Raw genomic sequence first — 22055 nt, forward strand, 5'->3', positions numbered from 1 at the left:
GAGCCTTAGTTTCTTCCCCTGTATGAAGGAGATAAAACCAATCTGGCCCATCTCAACAGTGCTTGGAAGAAATGAGGAGGAAAATGTGGAAGAAAGCAGCACCAGTGCACCCTAGGAGAGTGCTTTAACCTGGGGCAATTCCTGCCTTAGTAGGACTCCCAGGAACTTAGAGGATGGATGGCTTTTTCCTGACTCCAGAAACACAACATGCTCTGCCTTCCTTAAACCCTTAAGCAGCAAGGATCAGAACCCAGACTTGTGTTCTTCATCCCACAGTGCTTAGTTTAAAGCTCTGTAGACAGCAGAGAGGTAAATTAAATACCCTAGTACAGTCTATCAGCATCTAAAAATATATTTTTTAAAAAATACCCTGGTGTAGTGAACCAGTGAGAGTGATTTATTAGCCTCCAGGGCAAACCAGGATTTCCCTTGTTGAGTCTGTAATAGACAAGGGTACATTTTTGAGACCTCTGGGGTCTGGTTTCAGAGAATGGTAAAGTGTTAAGTCATTCTGCTGGTTTACTGAGGACAAGAAGGGTGGTACTCTACTTGATACCTCAGTTACTGTGATGGGCTGACAGATCTGACTCCATGAGAATGTTATAGGGCAGACTCTAAGGGAAATGACTAAACAGACTCCATTTTGCTCTGAGACTCCATGTTATGTAGGAAATAAGCTTCTCCCATGGGAACACCCCACCCCTGTACCCATCATCAGTTACTTGGTGTGACATGTTTAATAATATACAATGGCAACTCCTATGTAGTAAAGAATTGCTCTCTTTTGATTCCTATTGCTCCTAAACAATGTACCATGTGAACAGTGATTGTGTGGATGTTAGTAACCATTCTTTAGTTTGTACCTAGGTAAGGGTCATTTTGACCCACTTCCCCCTCTGTCTATGATCTCATGATGTTAACGTGTAATCTCAAATCATAGCAACAGACAATTATGATTAATGTAATTTTTGGTATAAGAACCCCTACAACCCTGTGGTCGGGGCTGTTCTCCCAATAGCCATTTTTTTGGGCATTGTGTAAGACAGTCACCGGCTGGCTTAATAAAGACTCTCAAATTTGGACTTCTCAGTGGTGATTGGTCTGTTCTTAAGTTGTGCCCCATGAGACTACTTCCTAAACATGCGAGAACTTGTCCCTTCAACTACCAAGGCTGTTCCTGTAGTCAGGAGTGCTGGCCCTACTATCTCCTCCTAGAATCCTGTCCTGCCCCGCAAGCCCAGCTCCCACCTCCTGTGAGAAACTTGTGCCTCATCACTAGCTTCCCACTCAGCCCAAACCCAAGTTTGATGAATGATTCTCAATATGTTCCTTCCTTGACCCTTTTGTCATTTAAACTTACTGGCATATATACTTCGTAAGTATATGTGCTCTTTGTGGTAAAGTTGACAATGGCAATAAGAAAATCTTTATTACCTTTAATGTCACTCAGAGAAAACCACTATATTTTATTCCTTCCTAGATTTTATAGGCATATACATACATACATACATAGTTCACTAACTGAAAATAGTATACATACTACTTTGTAATCTGCTGCTTTCACACAATTTATGAATATATTCCATATCTATTTCCACACTCATTTTAATTTTCCTAGCTTTCTTTTTTTCTTTTTTTTCCCTTGGTACCTGGGATTGAATCTAAGGGCACTTACCCACTAGGACAGATCCCCAGCCCGTTTTGTATTTTATTTAGAGTTGGGGGTCTCGCTTAGTTGCTGAGGCTGGCTTTGAACTCACACTCCTCCTGCCTCAGATTCCCAAGCCACTGGGATTACAGGTGTATGCCACCGTGCCTGGCTTTTCCTAACTTTTAAACAGCAATTACAAGCAAACACCCTACGCTGCAATTATACATGCATTTGCCTTGCTTTCCCCTCCCAATCACACAGTTTTTGAGACTAGATTTGCTTTTGCATCTTTATATCCCTGCCCCACTATCTGGGCCACAGTGCTTGGTATACAGTAAGTGCACTAGAGAGGTTGGTGAATGAAGGCATGAGAGTGTAAAGGAGCAAGCTGAAGGTCCTAAATCTTGGAAAGGAAGGACTCAGAGCTATAGAAAGAAGGCAGGGGACACTCCTGCGGTTTCTAAACCAGCTACTCAGTTCCAACAGCAGGAGCCATAAACCAGAACACAAACATCCTGGATGCCATACTGTGGGAACAACTCCCTGGTCTCCCAGGCAACTCAGCCATGGGTATTGGGACAGGGGTAGGGTTGTGGTGGAGTGGGCAGTACTAGGAATTGAACCCAGAAGCACTCAACCACTGAGTTACTTCTCCAGACTTTTTTATTTTGAGACAAGGTCTTGCTGAGTTGCCCAGACTAACCTTGAACTAACAATCCTACCTTGCCTCCCACAATAGCTGATACATAGGTAGGGGCTACCGCCCAGCACCATGGATATTAAGGGGAGGGAATAAATTCCAAGGTCAAGGAAACTAGGCAGTACTTACCTCATTGACTATGTAATCCAACAACTCAAAAATTGCCATGGGAGGTCGACTGTCCATTCCATATGCTACAGATTTTGCAAAAGGGAAAAAGAAAACAGTTCTCAGAAACAGAAGGTTACCTGTCAATATGATGCAAGGGACTGGGCATGGATCCTAGGGCCCAGAACAGGGTTATGGGCAATAAACAGAACAGTCACAGATAAGGCCTAAACAGAGGAAACTAGCAAAGGCCACAGAGTCACCTGGTCAAGGTACAAGTCTGGGCTCTAACACATCCTACATTTGTGATCTTGGGCAAATCAGGTGACCTCTGAGACAAAGTATTGAGTTATCTTTCTTTTTTCTAGTAATGGGAACTGAACTAAGCTACATCCCCAGCCCTTTTTGTTTTTTATTTTGAGACAGGGTCTAAGTTGCTGAGGCTGACCTTGAACTTGCGATTCTTCTGCCTCAGCTTCCCAAGTCGCTCAGATTTCAGGTATGTGCCACTTAGTATGGATACTAAGTATAGAATTTTGTAAGGCAGACATAGGTAATAAATACATCTGCCCATTCCTCCTCCTTGATATTATGTGAAATAACAACTAAACAACTCAAGGACTTAACTGTGGGTGTGTTGTTGGTTTTTCCCCCTATGCTGGGGACTGAACCCGAGTCCTTCCACATGCTAGTGTTCTATCACTGAGCTATACCTGACTTATCTTTAATTCTTCCTGATCCTGTGTTTCTTCCTTTCATATCCCAGAGTCACAGGCCAGCCTCAGGAGCCACATGTACTTTAAAATGTCAATTTTATGTTATGTGAATTTTATCTCAGTAAAAATAAATCTACCAAAAATGTCATGACTAAAAAGAAAATTAAGGTATATAAGGTATATAAAAAAAGCACAGCACCTAGAACACAGAGGTCCTCAACAAATGGTGGGGAGTTGTTCATGGTTATGATAATTTTCTGCTCTCACCTGAAGACCCCTGCTTCTCCCCCCGGCCCCAGCTTGCCTTCCAGACAGAGAAATAGTGCCGGCGGAATGTACAGAGAATCTGCTCTCCAGAAGCCCCTTACAACAAAGGACCCCACAGTTCAAGCTGGGGACACAGCAGGCCACTCACAGCTAAGGGGCCTCCCGGGGGTCCTGGGCCTGGGTGGTGTCTCAGCTGCATCTCCCTCCACCTGACACCCAAACATCAGCTCCAGCTCCTTGGCATCTGGAGGAGGGATGGGATACCTCCCAACTGCCATTTCTACCAGAGAGAGTCCCATGCTCCAGATGTCTGACTGCACAGAGTAATGTGTCCCCTGGAGTCTTTCTGGCTGCAAAAGAGACAGAAACACAGTTATCGTCACCTGAGCCAAACAGGGCCCTGGTTTTGCTGATATGTTTTATCTTCTTCTGTCCCTTCCTTTGGACAGCTCACATTCTGTTTGAAGAGCTCCACAAACATCCTGAATTTGACCTCCCATTTGACTCCAAATATCATATTTAGCAAATCCTAGCTGGATTCATGGTTTTGACCCCACCTCACTGCTCTGTCCCCCGTGTAACCCCCACTAAGCTGACAGCATCCAACCCACTGGGCCCTAGCTACCACTTCAGCCTGTGGTTCCAGTTTTGTTCATCCTGGCCACTGTCTTGCATTTGCAGGGCAGCCTCTCCCAACCCCAGCATAAAAGGCTCATCTTGTCACCTGAGTCTAAAATAGGAAGCTTCTTTCATGGGTCATGAATGAAGCAGTGCACTGGGTTGAAGGAACAAAGGATCTGAGGTGAAGTTCCAACCCTGGGACTTACAAGCTATGAGATGGTGAACCTCAGTTTCCTGATCTGTAAAATGGGGCTGCTGCTGATGGTAAAAATAGTAACAACAACATGACAAAACACCCACCCTTTTTACTAGTGTTACTGAGGTCAAATCAAATGAAAACATGTCAGATATTGCAAAATTCTATACAAATGATTTGATGTTGGTGGAAAGACTCAAGGAGAAAAAAGTATATAGTGCTATTCAAAAGTCATTATTTTTACTAAGTATTATTTCAAGTAGTACATGATTTCAAAATCCCTACCAAAATAAATCTGTATTCTGACCATAATTCATTTATTTAGACATCAAATTAACTTCTCACATAGGATTTTTCACTAACACTGAACTATTTTGGAACTGACTGTATAACCACAAAACCCAACCACTAAATCCTGGATCAATAAGTCCCAGGGCCTATTAATTGATTTTGAACTTGAGAGTTGGCAATTGAAGGGCCCAGGGTGCCAGCTGTTTAGTTATGAGCCACTTAGGGAAGAAGTGATAAGGGGATGACAGGGAGAGAACGCTCCACTGGGGTCACTTGAGTACACACGGGTGGGGATGTGTGTCAAGCAGTGTTGAGTGGTGCTGACAGCAGGGGAAGGGCCAGCAAGTGGGAATGACAGTACGTGCATGGTTTTCAATCCTGGCTTGGCAAGGTTACGTGGCTATTCTCTTAACCCATCTGAATCTAGATTTCCTCACCTTTGAAATGGGAACAATACTCTTTACTGGATGAAACAACTGCATGGAACAAACGAGACCATTTAAGGATGTGAACGTGCTTTGACAAAGAGCACATAAAACGCTGCATGTTAAGGTCTCCTGGGCCTCTGAGCTTGTCTCCACAATCACCTCCGGCACTTACTGCTGCCTTTGTAAAGACCACCCAGTCTGACCTGGCAGAGATGGGTCGGCACTCATCCAGACTCAGGTTCTCACCTTTCTCTTCAGTCAGCCAAACATTCCACTCACCGAGCCTTCCCTCATCACCTGCACATGCCAGAGCCCATGCCAGATGCCAAGGGATAAGAGAGTTGCCCAAAGCCTTCCCAAGGGGGAAAGAAATGATCTTATGTTGATGTAGCTATGGGCATGGGACAGCCACACACGGCACCCTGGTGACAGTGGGAGCCAGCAGAGTTGTGAGCAGGAAGAAAGACCCCCCAAGATGGAATGTTGGAGGAAGGAAGACCCCCAAGATGGCTGAAGTAGAGCAGAGACTCCAGCCAGGGGACCAGGTGTGCTACGGTGAAAGGCAGAGCTAGTAGTAGACATGTACTGAGGAGGGAAAGAGATAAGGTGGAGGAAACAACTAAATAGACTCAGGAGTTGGGGGCACCAGATGCTACAAGAATGGGGAACTGGAAAGGGAGGTTAAGCCAACTTCTGCCTTGGAAAACAGTGATACTATTTACTGCTAATAGGAAAGGAGAAGGTAGGACAGTTTGGAGTGGGGTCATGCCTGAGCTTGTTGGGTTTAAGGGTTGGTAGACAATCAGGTAAAGATGTCCAGAAGGTAGCTAGAACTCAGTCCCTTTGGAATGGAAGCCAAGCTCTGGAGTTGGAATGGTACAATGTCTTCTAGTGAGTTAACACTCCAATTATGAACCTAGGTCCATGAAAGGCCAACTGTATCTTCCTGTTAGACTTCAACTCCTCAGGGAGGACCACTGTGCCTCACCCCTCATTTCTTGGCCGCCCCCCATCACCCAGCATAAGGCTCTGGCTCCACAGGGAAGGCAATCACTTGACTCCTCTGACCAGTTGAGAAGCTCCAGAAAGGGAACCTGCTGTTCATACCGACATGTAGGACCTTGTGCCCACGAAGGAGTTGGCCATGGAATCAATGAGCTGCCCGCTGACCCCAAAGTCACAGAGCTTGATTTCCCCGCGGGAATTGACTAGGATGTTGGATGGCTTGACATCTGTAGGAAAGAAAAAATAGAAAAGTAGGGAATTGACATAAGGAAACTGGGGAGGAAGTAGAGTCAATGTTTCCTAGAAAGATCAGCCTTGACACTGAGCCAAGACAACATCCCAGGCCCCCAACACAGGCAGCCCTCAGCTTGCAAACACTGGACACCAGAGTCCTTTATTTTCCCCTTTTCAGGGTCCAAGGAAGGGCTGTCAGGGAATGAAAAGACTAGTAGCTGGAGAAGCAGGACAGAAAGTCAGTAGATTTCTACATTTTGAGGATACACACTTGGCCAAATGACCCATGAAAAGGAGTTAGTTCTCATGAATAGCCAAGATTTCAAAGTCTGTTGCTTCAATGTTTGGATGTGAGGTGTCCCCCAAAATCTCACATGTGAGACAATGCAAGAGGGTTTTGAGGAGAATGATTAGGTTACAGCCTTAACCTAATCAGTAAACTAATTCCTGATGGGATTAACTGAGTGGTGACTGGGGGCAGGTAGGGTGTGGCTGGGGGAAGTGGTTCTTTGGGGGCGTGGCTATGGAGTATATATTTTGTATCTGGAGAGAGGAGTGTGTCTCTCTCTCTCTCTCTGCTAACTGATCACCATGTGAGTGCTTTCCCTCTGCCACACTCTTCCACCATGATGTTCTGTCTCACCTCAGGTTCCGAGGAATGGAGTCAGCCTTCTATGGACTAAGACCTCTGAAACCATAGGCCCATAAATAAACTTTTCCCCTTTTAAAATTGTTCTGATCAGGTCTTTTAGTCCCAGCAGTGAAAAGGCTAACTGAAACATTCAACCACCTCTGATGGCAAGACACAGATATGGAAGATATGAGATGCAGAAAACACAAATAATAAGACCTATATGCTCATTGAGGCTGCAGATCAAAAACTAATAAAGACTACTAATAAGACTAATAAAGATTCTATTCTTGAACTCCGTACCAACACAGAGGAATGGAGAGGGTGCTAGTTTATGATTTTCTTTTGCTGAAGTCACTTACCTAAAAGTCAACTCACTTACACCTGCTCTGTTAGTCAAGGTGAGCCTCTGGTGATTCAAGACCAGAGAATTTGAGAGGCCTGCAAGCTGCTCCTCAGAGTCAAGGCCATGTACAAGCATAAGGTTTTCCCACTTCCCTGTGCTCATATCACCACCCCACTCCACACCCTCTGCTGCCACCAATAACAGGCCACTGGCCCTTTGTCTGCAGAGAGCACTAAACTTTCACAAGTCTTTTCTCCCACCATCTCCTTTGATCGCACAACTGGGAAGTGGACAGACCAGGGTTATTGTCTTGATTTACAGGTAGGAAAACCCAGGCTGGGACTTGGAGGTTCCCTAGACAAGGATTTTGTGAGCAGACATCAACAAACAATGAGAGACTCATTCAAGGGCAGGCCATGTCAAGAGCAAAATCCTAAGCCATGACAGGGAATCTTTTTGTGTGTGTGATGCTAGAAATTGAATCCAGGGTCACACATATGCCAGGCACATGCTCTACCTCTGAGCTACAACCCCAGCATGACAGGGAACCTTTCCTGAAAGTAATATGGACACTAATAGAACATCTGGAAAAAAAAAAATCAGAGGGAAAAAACCCAAACCACCCATAATTCCAACCTGCCAGAACAGTTATTAACATACTGGGGATTGAACTCAGGGGCACTGAATCATTGAGTCACATCCCCAGCCCTATTTTTTGTATTTTATTTTATTTTTATTTATTAATTTATTAATTTACTTATTTTTTTAATTTTTTTTTGTGGTGCTGGGGATTTGAACCCAGGGCCTTGCGCTTGAGAGGCAAGCACTCTACCAACTGAGCTTTATCCCCAGTCCATTATATTTTATTTAGAGACAGGATCTCACTGAGTTGCTTAGCACCTTGCTTTTGCTGAGGCTGGCTTTGAACTCACAATACTCCTGCCTCAGCTCCCCCAAATCCTGGGATTACAGGCATGTGCCACTGCCCCCGGCAAATGCATTTATTCTTTTTTTTTTTTTTTTTTTGCGGTGCTGGGGATAGAATTCAGGGGCGTTGTGCAAGCACTCTACCGAATGAGCTATCTCCTCAGCCCAAATGCATTTATTCTTAAACAAATTCTAACAGGTCTATTTGAGTATCTTTCCAAGAGCAAATTGGAAAAAAAAAAAAAAAAAAAAAAGTCACCCTTAATCTGCCAGCAAGCCCCTCCCCTGTGAGCCAGGACAATACAGGGCACATGATGGGTGTTCCAAAAACTCTTGTTAAATGAACAGATCTAAACTCACCATGTACACATGCAAGGTAGCATACACACACACACACACACACACACATACACACACACACACACACAGAGCCATGGTATGGTCTTTCTAAGTCCCAACCCTCATCAAGTCCACCCACAGCGTTCAGATCCAGGTAGGGCTTGAGCAAGACGCACAGGAGACGAGAACTTCCCAAACCTCTGGGCAACCCCAACCTCCCACCAGGAGTGGCCTTAAGGGGCATCTGGTTCTGCCCTTCATGGTGACAAAGGGTCTAAGCGCAAAGGGTCCAGGAGCTTGTTCAAGGTCACTGGGTAAAGCTAGAAGCAGAACCCAGACCTTCTGACACCTGAACCCATCCGCCTCGTGCCAGTCTTGCTGTCATATTCTTTAGCTGTCTCTGTCACCTAATGGTCACAGAGAACCAACCACATGCAGGCACTCTGCACCTTCCAGGCAGACAGAAGTGAAGAAACGGATCAAGTCCCCACTGTTAGGAAGCTTAAATTTTAGTGTGCGGAGACAATAAATAAATCAATGAAAAATGTGTAATTTCAGGAAGTCTCAGGGGCCATGAAGGAAATAAAATAAATACACAAAACCATGTAAGAGCAGGAAGTGAAGGGTGCATCTGTGATGGCTGGTGAAGGTGGATCGCTGCAGGACACTAAGCAACGACCAGGACAGAGAGGGAAGGAGCATGTGGCCTCTGGGAGAATTATGGGAGATAAGCTTCGGGAGGTGAGGGACTAACTATTCCTTCCCCTAGCCTAGTGTCAGAACAGGTCCTAACAAACACTTTCAGCCAAGGAGCAAGTCCAGCAGCTGCTCATGGGAGGCGTCCATTCTCGTTCCTCAGTGCCCCTTTCGGAGGACAAACCCATGGAGGCCACTTGCTCAGGATGTGGAATAGGACACTATAAAATAGGACCAAACTGGGAAGAGGGAGGTGTGTGACATGCCTGCTGGGACATAGGAATAGACAGCAGTTCAACATAAGTCCAATACAAGTCCCCTCTTTCATACCTCCCACCACATGCCACACCTTTCTTCCGGTGCTGAGCACACTGCGCCACCACACTCCCTCACCCATCCCCAAAGCTCCAATGGCCTGTTGGGTGTTACCTGTTAGATCTTGTTTGGGAGCAAGACAGGAGCACTGGTTCAAGGGCAAGAGGTCTACATCCAAATTCTGGTCCTGTCACCTGCTCTACATGCAGCTTTGGCTTGCATTTCCCTTCTCTAGGCTGTGATATGCCATCAGTAAAGTGGTGACAACTGCATCTCTTGAAACATCACAAGATGAAGACCAGGATCAGAGTGATCAAGAATGGCATATAGCCAGCACACTACACCATAGGAATACAAAGACTGGTGATCTCACAGGTTGCCCTCCCAGACCAGCAGTTCATGGAACCAGGTGCCCCTCTCTCCCTAGCAGAGAGCAGGCCTCTCTCTTGGTCCCAGGCTCGTTCCTCTGCTGGCGCAGCCCCTTCTCTCCAGACTGCAGCTGCGCTCAGGAGTGGCTGCACTGCCTCTAGCTGTCCTTGCATCTGATTTCTATTCACATGGCAAGCAAGCCTCCTTGTTCAAACTTACATAACACTGCTCCCCCCTCCACCCAGGCTGTCATCTCCAGCTTCCTGCACCCACCCCAGCAACAACACTGCCTGGGAGGCCGCAGAGATCTATGGCACTGGAGAGAAGGAAAGGGATCCCCTGAGGGGTTTTTCCCTGCTGGAACAGGATCTGGGAGCCAGATGCACTGCACAAGGCCCCTCCTGGTGACCTGGACACAACAACTCACTAAACTCTAGAGTATGCAGCTGGAGTGGCCAGGCCAGAGCAGGCTCTCCACCCCGACCCCACCGTCAGGAAGCCGCAGCCAAGCCACACTCCTCTGGGAGCAGAAAAGGAGTACATGATGTCAGACAAGGTTCAGAGTTCACTTCCTGATCTCTATCAGCAACTGGAACTAGCTTCACATTGTAGCCAGCCCCTCCCCACCATGCATCTCCCCAGTATTTTCCCCCTTCACCCTGTCTGCATGACAACCAGAACTCCAATGAGAAAGCCCCTGTATAGAGCCTGCTATGGCTCCTCTGCTGCAGAGCACAGTCCAGGATCCTTTTCCTGGCTTTCTAAACCTCCCACCAATTCTTCACCCTCAAGGTATCTCACTGATCTACTACCAGCTCAGGCTGGCCTGCCTCTGTCACTGCACAAGGGTGTCGCCTCCTTACCTTCTCTTCTGCTGGTCCCTGCATCTGAAAATCCTCCTTTCCACCCACTCTCTTGCCTCCACTTCTAGCACCAAGTTCTTCTGAGTCCCCTTCCCAACATGGGATACTGCCTCACTCCTGAGTCCTGGGGATTTATCTGGACTTTCTCCCACACTGTCCTAACAGATCCCTCAGGGTGGTTCAAATGCCAGGCCCAGTCCCTCAGGCCTCAATCGCTATTCCTCTTCCCTCCCATCACCTCTTTGTACTAGGGATTGAATTCAGGGGCACGACATCCCCAGCCCCATCAATTTTTTGAGACAGGGTCTCACTCAATTGCTGAGGCTGGCCTCAGATTTGTGATCCTTCTGCCTCAGCCTCCTGAGTCACTGTGATTACAGGTGTGCGCCACCACGCCTGACTCTCAGCTTCTCTTTCTGATCCTTCAATATGAGGAGGCGATGGTGAGGAGCCTCAGCAAAAAGCAGGACAGACTACATTCTGGAAAAAGCATCCACCACCCACTAAGCTCCCAGGTTGATGGGTTTTCCTAGGAATCCCACAAGATGCTAAGATGGGATACCTAATGCTGCTCTATCTCTGCAACAATGGGTAAACCTTCCTTCCCCAAAAATGAGCACAAGAGGGTTGGCAGAGCACTTCCCCAGCATGTATGAGGCGCTGATTCACTTCCCCACATCACAAAACAAAACACACCTATAAGAACAAGGAGACCGTATGGAAAAATAAAGGGAACAAAGTATTTTTTTCAGAATTTTCTGCCCCAGAAATGACCACTGTCAAAGCCACCTGAAATTTCCCCCAAGAGCAAGTATTTTGAAGTTTAACTTCGTAGCATTTCTCCCCCTCTAAAACAAGGAGTTTGGATAAAATAATTTGGGAGCCATTTGTTTATTCTACAAATACTTATATAGACTGCCTGCATGGAGCCATAAGTAAAAGGGCACAGTCCTGTCTCTCTCTTCAAGGGGCAGGGTGATGGAATTCAACAATAACAAGAACATGCTGATAAGACCTGGCCTAGTAGGTGCCCCAGAGCCAGAGCTGTGTGGGCTCTCCCTGGGTCTGCTGGGCTCAGTTGAACCCCCGCCCCCATCCCTCAGTCTTCTAGTTGCATCCATTCTCACCCACTGGGAAAGGGACAGGAGGGGAGAAAGAGAACCTTTTATCAGCACTCTTGGGGAGGGAAGTTTGGGTGGGAAAAGGGGGTTACAGGTTAGCTAACTGAAAGGTTTGAGATTTTCTCTGAATTTGAATTATCTTTGCTATGCAATTAACTTCGTGAGGCCTTGGGTAGCAGCATGTGGCTCTCAACTCATCCATGGCAGCTAGCTCCCTTTCCCTTCTGCTTTCCATCTTTAGAGAAAGGTTCTTAAGACTTCACCAAAGATGCTAGAAGAAGTCACACAGATATGCTGATGACAGCCAGACAGAGATGTGGGCTAAATTCTCCCAAGCAACTGTAATCAGTGCCACCCCTCTGAAGCCAGCCTGCCTAGCTGAGAATGAACCAAGGTGTACAGCAGACTTCTAGCTGATTCCCTCCATGTCATTTTCTTTCTTCTTATTTATTTGTGGTGCTAGGATCAGTCCCGGGGCCTCGTGCATACTAGGCAATCTCTCCACCACTGAGCTACATTCCCAGCACTTTTTATTATTTTGATTCAGTCTCATTCAGTTGTTGAGGCTGGCCTCAAACTTGTGATATCCTACCTCAGCCTCCCAAGTCGCTGGAAATACAGGCATATGCCACCATGCCCAGCTCCTCTGCCATTTTGTTTGATTTGGGTAATATCACAGGAAACTGCATTTTCTAAGATGAGAAGGAAGAAGGTGGGCATGGAGGAACAGAAGGGCAGAAGACAGCTGCGGGAGTGGGAAGTCAAGAGAATCAGAGAAGTGCAAGGCAAGGAGCAAGGGCCCGCAGAGAGCCGAGCAGAGTGGTACGTGGCAGCCAGACTGGCTCATCTATGACAAAGGCAGGACCCAAAAGTGAGATGATCTGGGCTAAACGTGAGCTGAAGGTTTAAAAAACAAAGAAAAAAAAATGAAATTTAAACATTTATTTATTTATTGTGCTGGGGATCAAATTCAGGGACTTGGGCATGCTAGGCAAGTGTTCTAACCAGTGGGCTACACCTCTAGCTGCAAGTGAGGTTTTTGAAAATGGTGACTTCTTCTAGCATCTTTGGTGAAGTCTTAAGAACCTTTCTCTAAAGATGGAAAGCAGAAGGGAAAGGGAGCTAGCTGCCATGGATGAGTTGAGAGCCACATGCTGCTACCCAAGGCCTCACAAAGTTAATTGCATAGCAAAGATAATTCAAATTCAGAGAAAATCTCAAACCCTTCAGTTAGCTAACCTGTAACCCCCTTTTCCCACCCAAACTTCCCTCCCCAAGAGTGCTGATAAAAGGCTCTGGTTCTCCCCTCCTGTCCCTTTCCCAGTGGGTGAGAATGGATGCAACTAGAAGACTGAGGGATGGGGGCGGGGGTTCAACTGAGCCCAGCAGACCCAGGGAGAGCCCACACAGCTCTGGCTCTGGGGTACCTACTAGGCCAGGTCTTTTAAACACATCCTCTTCAATACATCACAAGGGTGTGAGCGAAGCACTATGAGCCCTGCCCACAGATAAGGAAAGCTGAGGCTCAGAGTAGAGTCGTCCCATCAAGGCTGCACAGTAGGGAGAGGTTTCTAGACTCCTCAGGGAGTGCTCCTGCCAGAACCCAGACAGTCAGGGCCCAGACAGCAGAGCTCATGGCAAACCACGAGGAGCGGTGCCCCAAAGGTTCAGGGAAGTCGTTAGGAAGCTGTGGCTTGGGGAAGAAGACACTCCCATTACAGAGGCAATAAGTTCTATTTCTGGGAACCACGTCTGACTTGGGGTAGACTGAAATCCTGCAAATCGGGTAGTAAGATAAAACACTGCACTCGGGTTGAGCAAGTGAGCATGATGGCTCTTCCTCAGCACCAGCCGATTGCTTCCCCACAAGTCTAACTGCACGAGCCCTGCTAGCAGCAGAAACGAGAGCTGTTTCCCACCTCCTGATTAACAACCAGGTTCAAGCGGGGAGCTCTGGGAGGAGGAGCACGCCTGTCAGGTCCTAACAAGTAACTAATTTTATCCCCTCCACTTTCAAGATTTTTACAACCAAGCCCAGCAACTGCATTTAAAGAGTTCCCTCCTTCCCCTCCAAGATGCATTAGTTTTGAAATGTGTTCATTCCCTGCTCTCATGAACCCCTCCCTGACAATTCACAGCTCATCTCTGAACCAAAAGGAACAAACTCTGACACTTAAACATGAGGTGATGTTGCAAGAGAGTTCAGGACTTACTTGGTTTTGTTAGCACATGACAATCAAAGTGGTTCCATTCAGGGGGGCAGGGGTGAAGAGAGAGGGGTGTAAAAACCGAAGGGAAAGGAAAAAGGGCAATAAAGCAAAAAGCTTCTGGGCCCTAAATTCCCTGACACATTTATAATATCCCTAGAGTAACAACTGGCAGAGCAGTCCCAAGTTAAGACAGGGAAATTGAGGTTCCACAATGAAATCCCTTGCCAAAGATCAAAAAGTAACCTTTCAATCAAAAGAAACCTGCATTCAGTTGGGTGCAGTGACACACACCTGTCCCAGCAACGCAGGAAGCTGAGGAAGGAGGATTGAAAATTCAAGGTCAGATTCCCCAATTTAGTGAGACCCTGCCTCAAAATAAAATTAAAAAGGCTGGAGATGTGGTTCAGTGACAAAGGACCCCGAGTTTAATCCCCGGTACCAAAAAAAAAAAAAAAAACAAAAAACCTGCAGTCCAGCAGTACATTTCCCTCTCCAGACTATGTGGGTTACCTGGGAGGAGAAAAGGAGCAGACTCGCACTCCCCCAAAGCCAATCAACCACCTACTGACAGGAACACCATGCTGACTAACTTAGATACTTTTCATATGCTATTCAAGAGCAGAAATTAGCTCAAAACTTGTTTTGACCTGATGAAGGCTAATTATGCTCAACAGAAAGAGAGAGAGAGAGAAGACCATGGTAAAGTGTTGGGACTAATGACACATTAACTAACTCAGGCTGACTCCTTACTCCCTGGCGAGTGAGCAAGATCAAGGCCTCAAAGGCGGTTTCAATAGTTAATGACGATAAACTGGACCACCGTCAGGGATTGGTTAACAACAGTTCCACGAACGTGATCAGCTCGTGCTTGCTATATAGTCCAATGGGACTCTCGCCTGCGTGAACCCCCCTGCCTTGCTGACTTTTAAGCTGATTGGTTCCCGCCTAGCCCCCACCCTACATAAAAGCTGTGTGATTTCCTCAATAAACGAGTTCCTGCTGTGACGGGTCTCCCTGACGCGTCTGATCATCCTCCACCTGGAGGGCTGGGAGCGGGGTTGGTCAGTCGGCCCTACCTATCCCGGTCTGACCTTGTTGGGGAGTGTCCCCTTCCCTTGTCGCTGGTCGAGAAGAGCAAGGGGGCTTAAGACCCCAACAGTAAAGGGGGTCAGATCACATGGAAATCTGTTCATTTTAAAATGGAGAATGGGAGAGAATTTACAGGAAGGCCAGTATATTTAGGGTGACCTGGGATTTGTCCCTGGGTCACAGCTCAGCATATTTCATCAGACAAGTCCAGAAAAAAGGTGAGGAGGCTACTCACCAGTCATTCCTAGTTAGCTTTATTTAGGCAGGTCCCTAAGGAAAAAACTTAGAACTTTTAGATTGGAGTGTCTGGTGACACACAAGGGGCAGTCCTCAGTCAGCTGACCCATGAGACCTGTCTCCCCTCTGAGAACACTGCTTGGGGAAGATGCTCCTTCCTCACACCCACTGTGGGTTCCAGGTGGAGAATGATGATCAGAGAACCCTGTTCCCTGGACACATGGCCCATTCATGTTAATGAGAGTCCTTCCTCAAAATTACCAAGCTAAAGCCAGGAAAAGCTCTTTCTTTTCTGGTAAGAGACTGTGAAGCCAGAAGCAATGGTTATAGTCTAGTAGACACAGCTGGCCTGAGAGAATGGAACCAACATTGAAAGAGAAACAAATGAGAAAAAGAGCTAACACCACCTTTGTGTGTGTGTGTGTGTGTGTGTGTGTGTGTTTGCTGGGGATTGAACCCAGGGCCTCAGGCATGCTAGGCAAGCACTCACTGAGCCACATCCCTGGCCCCTACCAAAGTCTTTTATAAGTACATTCTAATGGAAGCATAAGAGTTAGTGGTATTTGAGTTCCTTGACAAAATTATCCGTCAAATCAATCAATCACATCCCTATCCTTCCTGAGATTTGGTTAGCTAAGCCAAAACAAAACAAAACAAAACAAAAAAACCTCAAGAACCCTAATACCCAGTGATTCTTTCCATAAATTACAATAGTAACTAGGACATTTGTGTGGTATGGAGACAGTACCACCAATTTTGAAGTAGTGAGATCTGGTGTTTAAATCTGAACTCCACGATTCACTAGCTGACCACAGCCATGTAACAGAACCTCTCTGAACCCTTCCTTGGATGCCAGGTGGGAAGAGTAATTCCTACCTGATTGTGTCTGGCACAATAAATGACGTGCTCGATAAATGAAGAAGTTACATGTGGAAAACACAGACTTTAGCGGTTTTTGCAACTTAGAGGAAAAATAAAAGTGATCATTTGAGAAAGAACGCCCAAGTGATATAAAGAATTGGGTTCCTTCTTAACCTGGCTCCTGCCTACAAGATCCCCATCAGTGCCCGGAGGATCTGTGAGGTTCCCTCGATATCTCCCTCCGGCATGTCTGAATCTTTTGTTCTTGCTGTCTCCAGAGTATTCCCTATTTGCATATGTCCAACATCCCTCTAGTCTTCTTGTTAAAGGGAGTGAGGGGAGGGCTGCCGGACTCAAAGGCATCCCCGGAATGACCTCCTAAACCTGCAGGGAGGAGCCCCAGCGGCTGGAAGTTTCAGCTGCATCGTTCAAGCTGTGGAAAGTGGCTTGGGCTGAGTCTAGAAGAGACTGGAAGCTGAGGGCTGCTGCCTTCCTTCCACCCGCAGACAGAGAAGCAACGAAAGCAGAGAAGAGGCTGCCTTAGGTCCCTGTCCTGGTCCCTTCCTGGGCACAGACTATATCTGGTCCTTGACTCCCTCAGGACCTTCTAGATTCTTACAAGGAGTCCTCAGTTCTGTTTACACTGTTGGTTTCTGCCACTTGTGGCCAACAGTCCTCACTGGGACAAAGCCCAGCTCCCAGATGGGAACCTCCCCTAATGGCTGTTCGCCCGCAAGACTCCCTCTCTTTGGAACCCGGAGGCTCTTATCATGTAAGTCACTCGTTATGTCAGAATGTATGCCACCTTCTTTTAGTTATTTTGTCTGAAAAGATCCAAATGTTCACAAAACTGGAGACAGCAACCGTGCACTCAGCACCCAGCCTCAACAATACCCTCTCATTTCCCATCTTATTTATAACCACCCTTTTTTTCTTTGCCGTCTGGGAGGGAACAGAATGTCTTAAGGCAAATCCCAGATCTTGTGGGTCAATTCACCCATATCTCTTTTATCTGACTTTTCAGGTAGTCGTCTTCTCTAACTCAGACTAGAAGCTCTATGAGCACAAGGACTATCTTCTCCTGCTTCTTGGAAGAAGCCCAGCATTATAAGTTTGGTGTATTTGTTTGTTTGGGTACTTGGGGGTGAACTAGGGGTGCTATGCCAATAAGCTACATCCCTACCCACCCCCTTTTCTTTGTGGTTGTAGATGGACAGCATGCCTCTATTTTAGGTTTATTTTTATGTGGTGCTAAGGATCGAGCCCAGTGCCTCACACATGCTAGGCAAGCACTCTGCCACTGAGCTCCAACCCCAGCTCTTCCTTTTCATTTTTTAAGACAGGGTCTGAGTTGCCATGTCTGGCCTCTAACATGCAATCCTCCTCCCTCAGCCTCCAGGGTCACTAGGATCCAGGCATGCACCACCATGCCCAGCTTCAGTGGGCTTTTAAATGCCCTCGTCCCGATGCTGTTACATAACACATGGTCAGTTTTATCTGGTCCTGAGGACTGTTCCAAGAGATGGAGAGGGAAATGAGATTACCCCTAAAAAAATGAGGAAGGCAAGGCTCAGAAGTGATGAACAACTCTGCCAGAATCACTCAGAAAGCCAGTGGCAGAGCTGGAAGGAGCCTCCCACAAGGTTCCATCAGCAGTCAAGACGCTAACGCTAACAGACACAGTGGATCTGAGGCCACTTGCTGGGCAGCAGCTCCCCAGGATTCAGAGCCAGTCACCACCAAACAGCAGCAATGTACACAGTCTTAGCAGGGCAGTAAGCACTTAACTCCCACAATAAACCTTGAAATGTGTATTTCCAAATAGAAACATCCACTACGTTTGGCTCTAATTAATTTGGTATCATCAAGACTGATGCTGGTTGCCACCCTCAAGTCGAGATGCACCACCAGGATCTACTGTCACTCTCTACAGTGTTGGGTACCATGAGCTGGGTTCCATCTTGCTTTGGGTAGTGGTTAATAAAATCGACCCCTAGTTTGATCATCAGGTGATCAGATTCTAACTCAAACCAGTTGTCAGGGCAAAGATTTTCTCAGGAAGTTACAGACATGTATGACTCAGGAGAATGGCAGGCCCAGGTTTCCCTTAGAATGAGGCTTTGTGATTCAAGAAGGAACAACAGGACACAGCTCTCCAGGGATCATCAGATAGAACCTCAGCTCCCTCCCACCACAACCCCCAACAAGGGCCACAGGCAAGTCTTCCTGCCTCTTCTCCATCTTCCCATGCCAGTACCTGACCTCTGCTCTCCACAGACTCCCTAGAATAAACCCTGACCACTTTACTCCCGTGGGTCCCCGCCTGTCCCTTCATTCTGCTGTTATCCTAACTCAGACCCACATTCTCTCCCTGTACCATGGCGGCAGCTTCCTAAGTGATCTGTCTCCCCTCCAGACCACCTTAGCCACAGCAGTCAGAGTCCTCTTCCTTGAAGGATAGCTGATCTCACTTCCCTGTGCAGGAATATTCCACTCCTCCCTGTTATCATGCTAAAACCCAGCCCCTGCACATGGCAGTGAAGACCCTCCCTGGTATTTCAACTCTCCTTAATTTATTCCTGCCCCAAGTCATCAGGGACCCTTTGTTCTAGACAACCTGAATGACTGCCATTTCCTATTGGATGAGTCTGTTTTTCTGCCTTTGTATTTCTCTCTACCTGGATTTCCTTTCCCCAAAACTTTAACATGTGCCACTTTTACCTATGTTTTGAAGTCTGGCTCAAGTGCTACCTCTTCTCTGATGCTTCCCAAAAGGGATAAAGGAAGCACTCTTCCTCATCTAGTGTCCCACCCTGTCCACCTCTCCTGAGGAACTTTGAGACAAACTCATCTGAAACTGTAAGTCATTACTGTGAGTCTAGCAGTTGAGATTATTCTAGAAAGAAGGAGATATTTCTAACCAGGAGAATGGTTAACTGTTTCTCTCTACCTATAAGGCAGGGAAGTCTAGACAGGGTGTAAATTTACTGTCCTCTTAAAGCTGTCACGTACATAGCTAAGGGATGAGACCTGTAGGCAAAGGAAGGGCTACTGCATGGAAATCATGGGCAACCTCCCAGTTCAGGGAGCAGATGATAGGCCTTGGCGCACGCAGCCTACTGGGACAGAACTCTGGGTGTAACCTCAGGCCAGATGGCTGGAGGAGACAGGGTCACCCTGACTTTCTGCTCAAGAACACAAGCAATAAGTGTTGGAGAGGATGTGGGGAAAAAGGCACACTCATACATTGCTGGTGGAGTTGCAAATTGGTGCAGCCACTCTGGAAAGCAGTATGGCGATTCCTCAGAAAGCTTGGAATGGACCCACCATTTGACCCAGCTATCCCACTCCTCAGTTTATACCCAAAGGACTTAAAATCAGCATACTACAGTGATGCAGCCACATCAATGTTCATAGCAGCTCAATTCACAATAGCTAGATTGTGGAACCAACCTAGATGCCCTTCAATTGATGAATGGATAAAGAAACTGTGGTATATATACACAATGGAATATTACTCAGCCATAAAGAAGAATAAAATTATGGCATTTGCTGGTAAATGGATGAAGTTGGAAAATATCACGCTAAGTGAAATAGGCCAAGCCCAAAAAATCAAAGGCTGAATATTTTCTATGATAAGTGCATGACAATATATAATGAGGGGGGGTGATGGGGAAAGAGAAGACTGAAGGAACTGGATGGTATAGAGGAAAAAGGGGTGAGAGGGGGTGGGGCTGGAAAAACAGAATGAAACAGTATTGCTATATATATATATATATATATATATATATATATATATATATATATATATATACACACACACACATGATTACATGAATGGTGTGAATCTACATTGTGTATAACCATAGAAATGAAAAGTTGTGCCCCATTTGTGTACAATGAATCAAAACGTGTCAGTAAAAATAATAAATATTTTAATTAAAAAAAAAAAAAAGAAGAGGCCACAAAAGCCAAGGCAGACAGGACAGTGTCTAGCAAGAAATGTAGAAGCAGTCACTCAGAAACTCATGGTGTGAGTCTGTAGCAAACAGCCATAAAATGACAAGACAACAAACTTGATCCACTTCAGATCTTGCCTATCAGTGCCAACAAGTCTGAATGAAGTGGTGAAGAATTTGCTAAGGACCCCAAAGGCAGAGGCTGTTGCTAGGCCACCTGAGGTGCTTTGGAGACTCAGTTCTCACAGGGACTAGGAACTGAGAACAGCCTCGAAACGGTCTGCAGAAGCCTTAAATCTCATACTGACCTGAAATCCCCGTTTTTACATAACTCTCTACCCTAACCATCAGGGACTCTTTTGGAGTACATTCCAAACAGGATGTCCCCAAGGTCTAAGCTATTCTGGTATAAACCATCCACAGCTTGCACAGATTATTGGTTGTGTCTCCTTAAAAAATCTAGGCTGGCTTCCTTGGTATTCTACAGGTCCAGGCTACTAATTCAGTACTGGGCATAAAGATCAGGCAGGTTACACAGAATGTGATAGAAGGAAAAGAAAAACAAGTTAAGGCATAATTCTAAACTTAGCATAGTATTGCTGTTTATCAGCCAGCAACTCCAAGGCAGAAATAATTCACAGGCTAAGTTGTATGGAATCCTTGTTGACCTAATTGATGTAATGCTTCTTCAGGGTCTTCATCAAAATGAGGCCTTGATAATTAGAGTAGTCTAAAAAGAATGGCATGCTGGCAATGTAAATCACTGCTTTAAATAGCAAAGACAGGGTGCAGCCTAGCACCCTCTTCACCTCCAACTCTAACTCGGAGCTGAAACAGAGCTATGAGCTGCTAGAGTAAATGGAAAGAACACATAGAAACTTTTGTAACTAACACTCTCTCCCTCCCCTTTTCTGCCTACCCCATCCCTCCTTCCTTTCTCTCTCTTTTCTTCTTCTCCTCACCCTCAACCCCAGGGCTGGGGACCACGGCTAAATCTTTTCAGAACTCCAGGGGCAGGAAAAAACATGCTCTTTCCTACCTATGTCATTCATCAACTTTTTCTCAAGAACTTTAAGTTGATGAATTCAAAACTGAGTTTTGTGTTTAAATTCTAAAGTTTTCTCTCAGGAAATTCTTACCTCAGTTGTCAGGAAGCTTTCTCTGTAAAGGACTAGAGAGTAAATTATTTTTGAATTTGTGAGCCACATATCATTTCTTTAAGAGACAGCTGTCTAATTTGCCATTATAGCACTAAAGCAGCCATGGATGACACTTAAGCAAATAAGCATGGCTGTGTTCCAACACAACTTCATTTACGGACACAGAAATCTGAATGGACATTTGTCACATGTTCCAAAAATTTAAAAGCCACTTTTAGTTTGCAACTCATATGAAATTAAAACAGCAGGTCAGTTGTGGCCAGTGGGCCAGTTTGCCTACTCCTGCTGCAACTGCTTGATTACTGTTTTGATCCTATGTTGATAGCTTTTTGTCTTTTTGACCCAACATTTAAAAACATTTCTTATGGGAAAACTTTCTTCTCAGGGCTGGAACCCAAGACTTTGTACATGCTGGGCATGCACTCTACCACTAATCTACACCCTCACCACCTACCTTTTTTTTTTTTTCCTTCTTTTTTAATTTGCTTGCTTTTCAGCATCCCTCTCCTCCTCCTATCTTCTAGTAAAAAGAAAAAGAAAACGCCCCATTTTTCATTTGGGATATACTGCTACTCAACACCAAGACTTTTTGCTAGGGTGTCAATCAGGAGGCTCACTCTATGACCCTACCAAGGTGCTGAGTATATAACTCAGGGTGGTCTATCATCCAGTGCCCTGGGCACAGTGATTGGCCCAGCCATAGGCAGACACTCCT

General features: G+C 46.0%; 1 protein-coding gene across 1 annotated transcript in view; it reads right to left on the minus strand.

Moving 5' to 3' along the window:
- The window catches only part of Map2k1 (mitogen-activated protein kinase kinase 1), a 76984-nt gene that overhangs the window by 3386 nt on the left and 51543 nt on the right, over positions 1-22055 (minus strand). The window contains exons 6-8 of the mRNA XM_047541960.1: positions 6086-6210; positions 3591-3792; positions 2481-2545 (exon numbers count right to left, since the gene is read on the minus strand). Coding sequence (XP_047397916.1) covers positions 2481-2545; positions 3591-3792; positions 6086-6210 — 392 coding nt within the window. The remainder of the gene's footprint in view (positions 1-2480; positions 2546-3590; positions 3793-6085; positions 6211-22055) is intronic.

Source organism: Sciurus carolinensis, chromosome 2, assembly GCF_902686445.1.
Source record: "Sciurus carolinensis chromosome 2, mSciCar1.2, whole genome shotgun sequence".
NCBI lineage: Eukaryota > Metazoa > Chordata > Mammalia > Rodentia > Sciuridae > Sciurus > Sciurus carolinensis.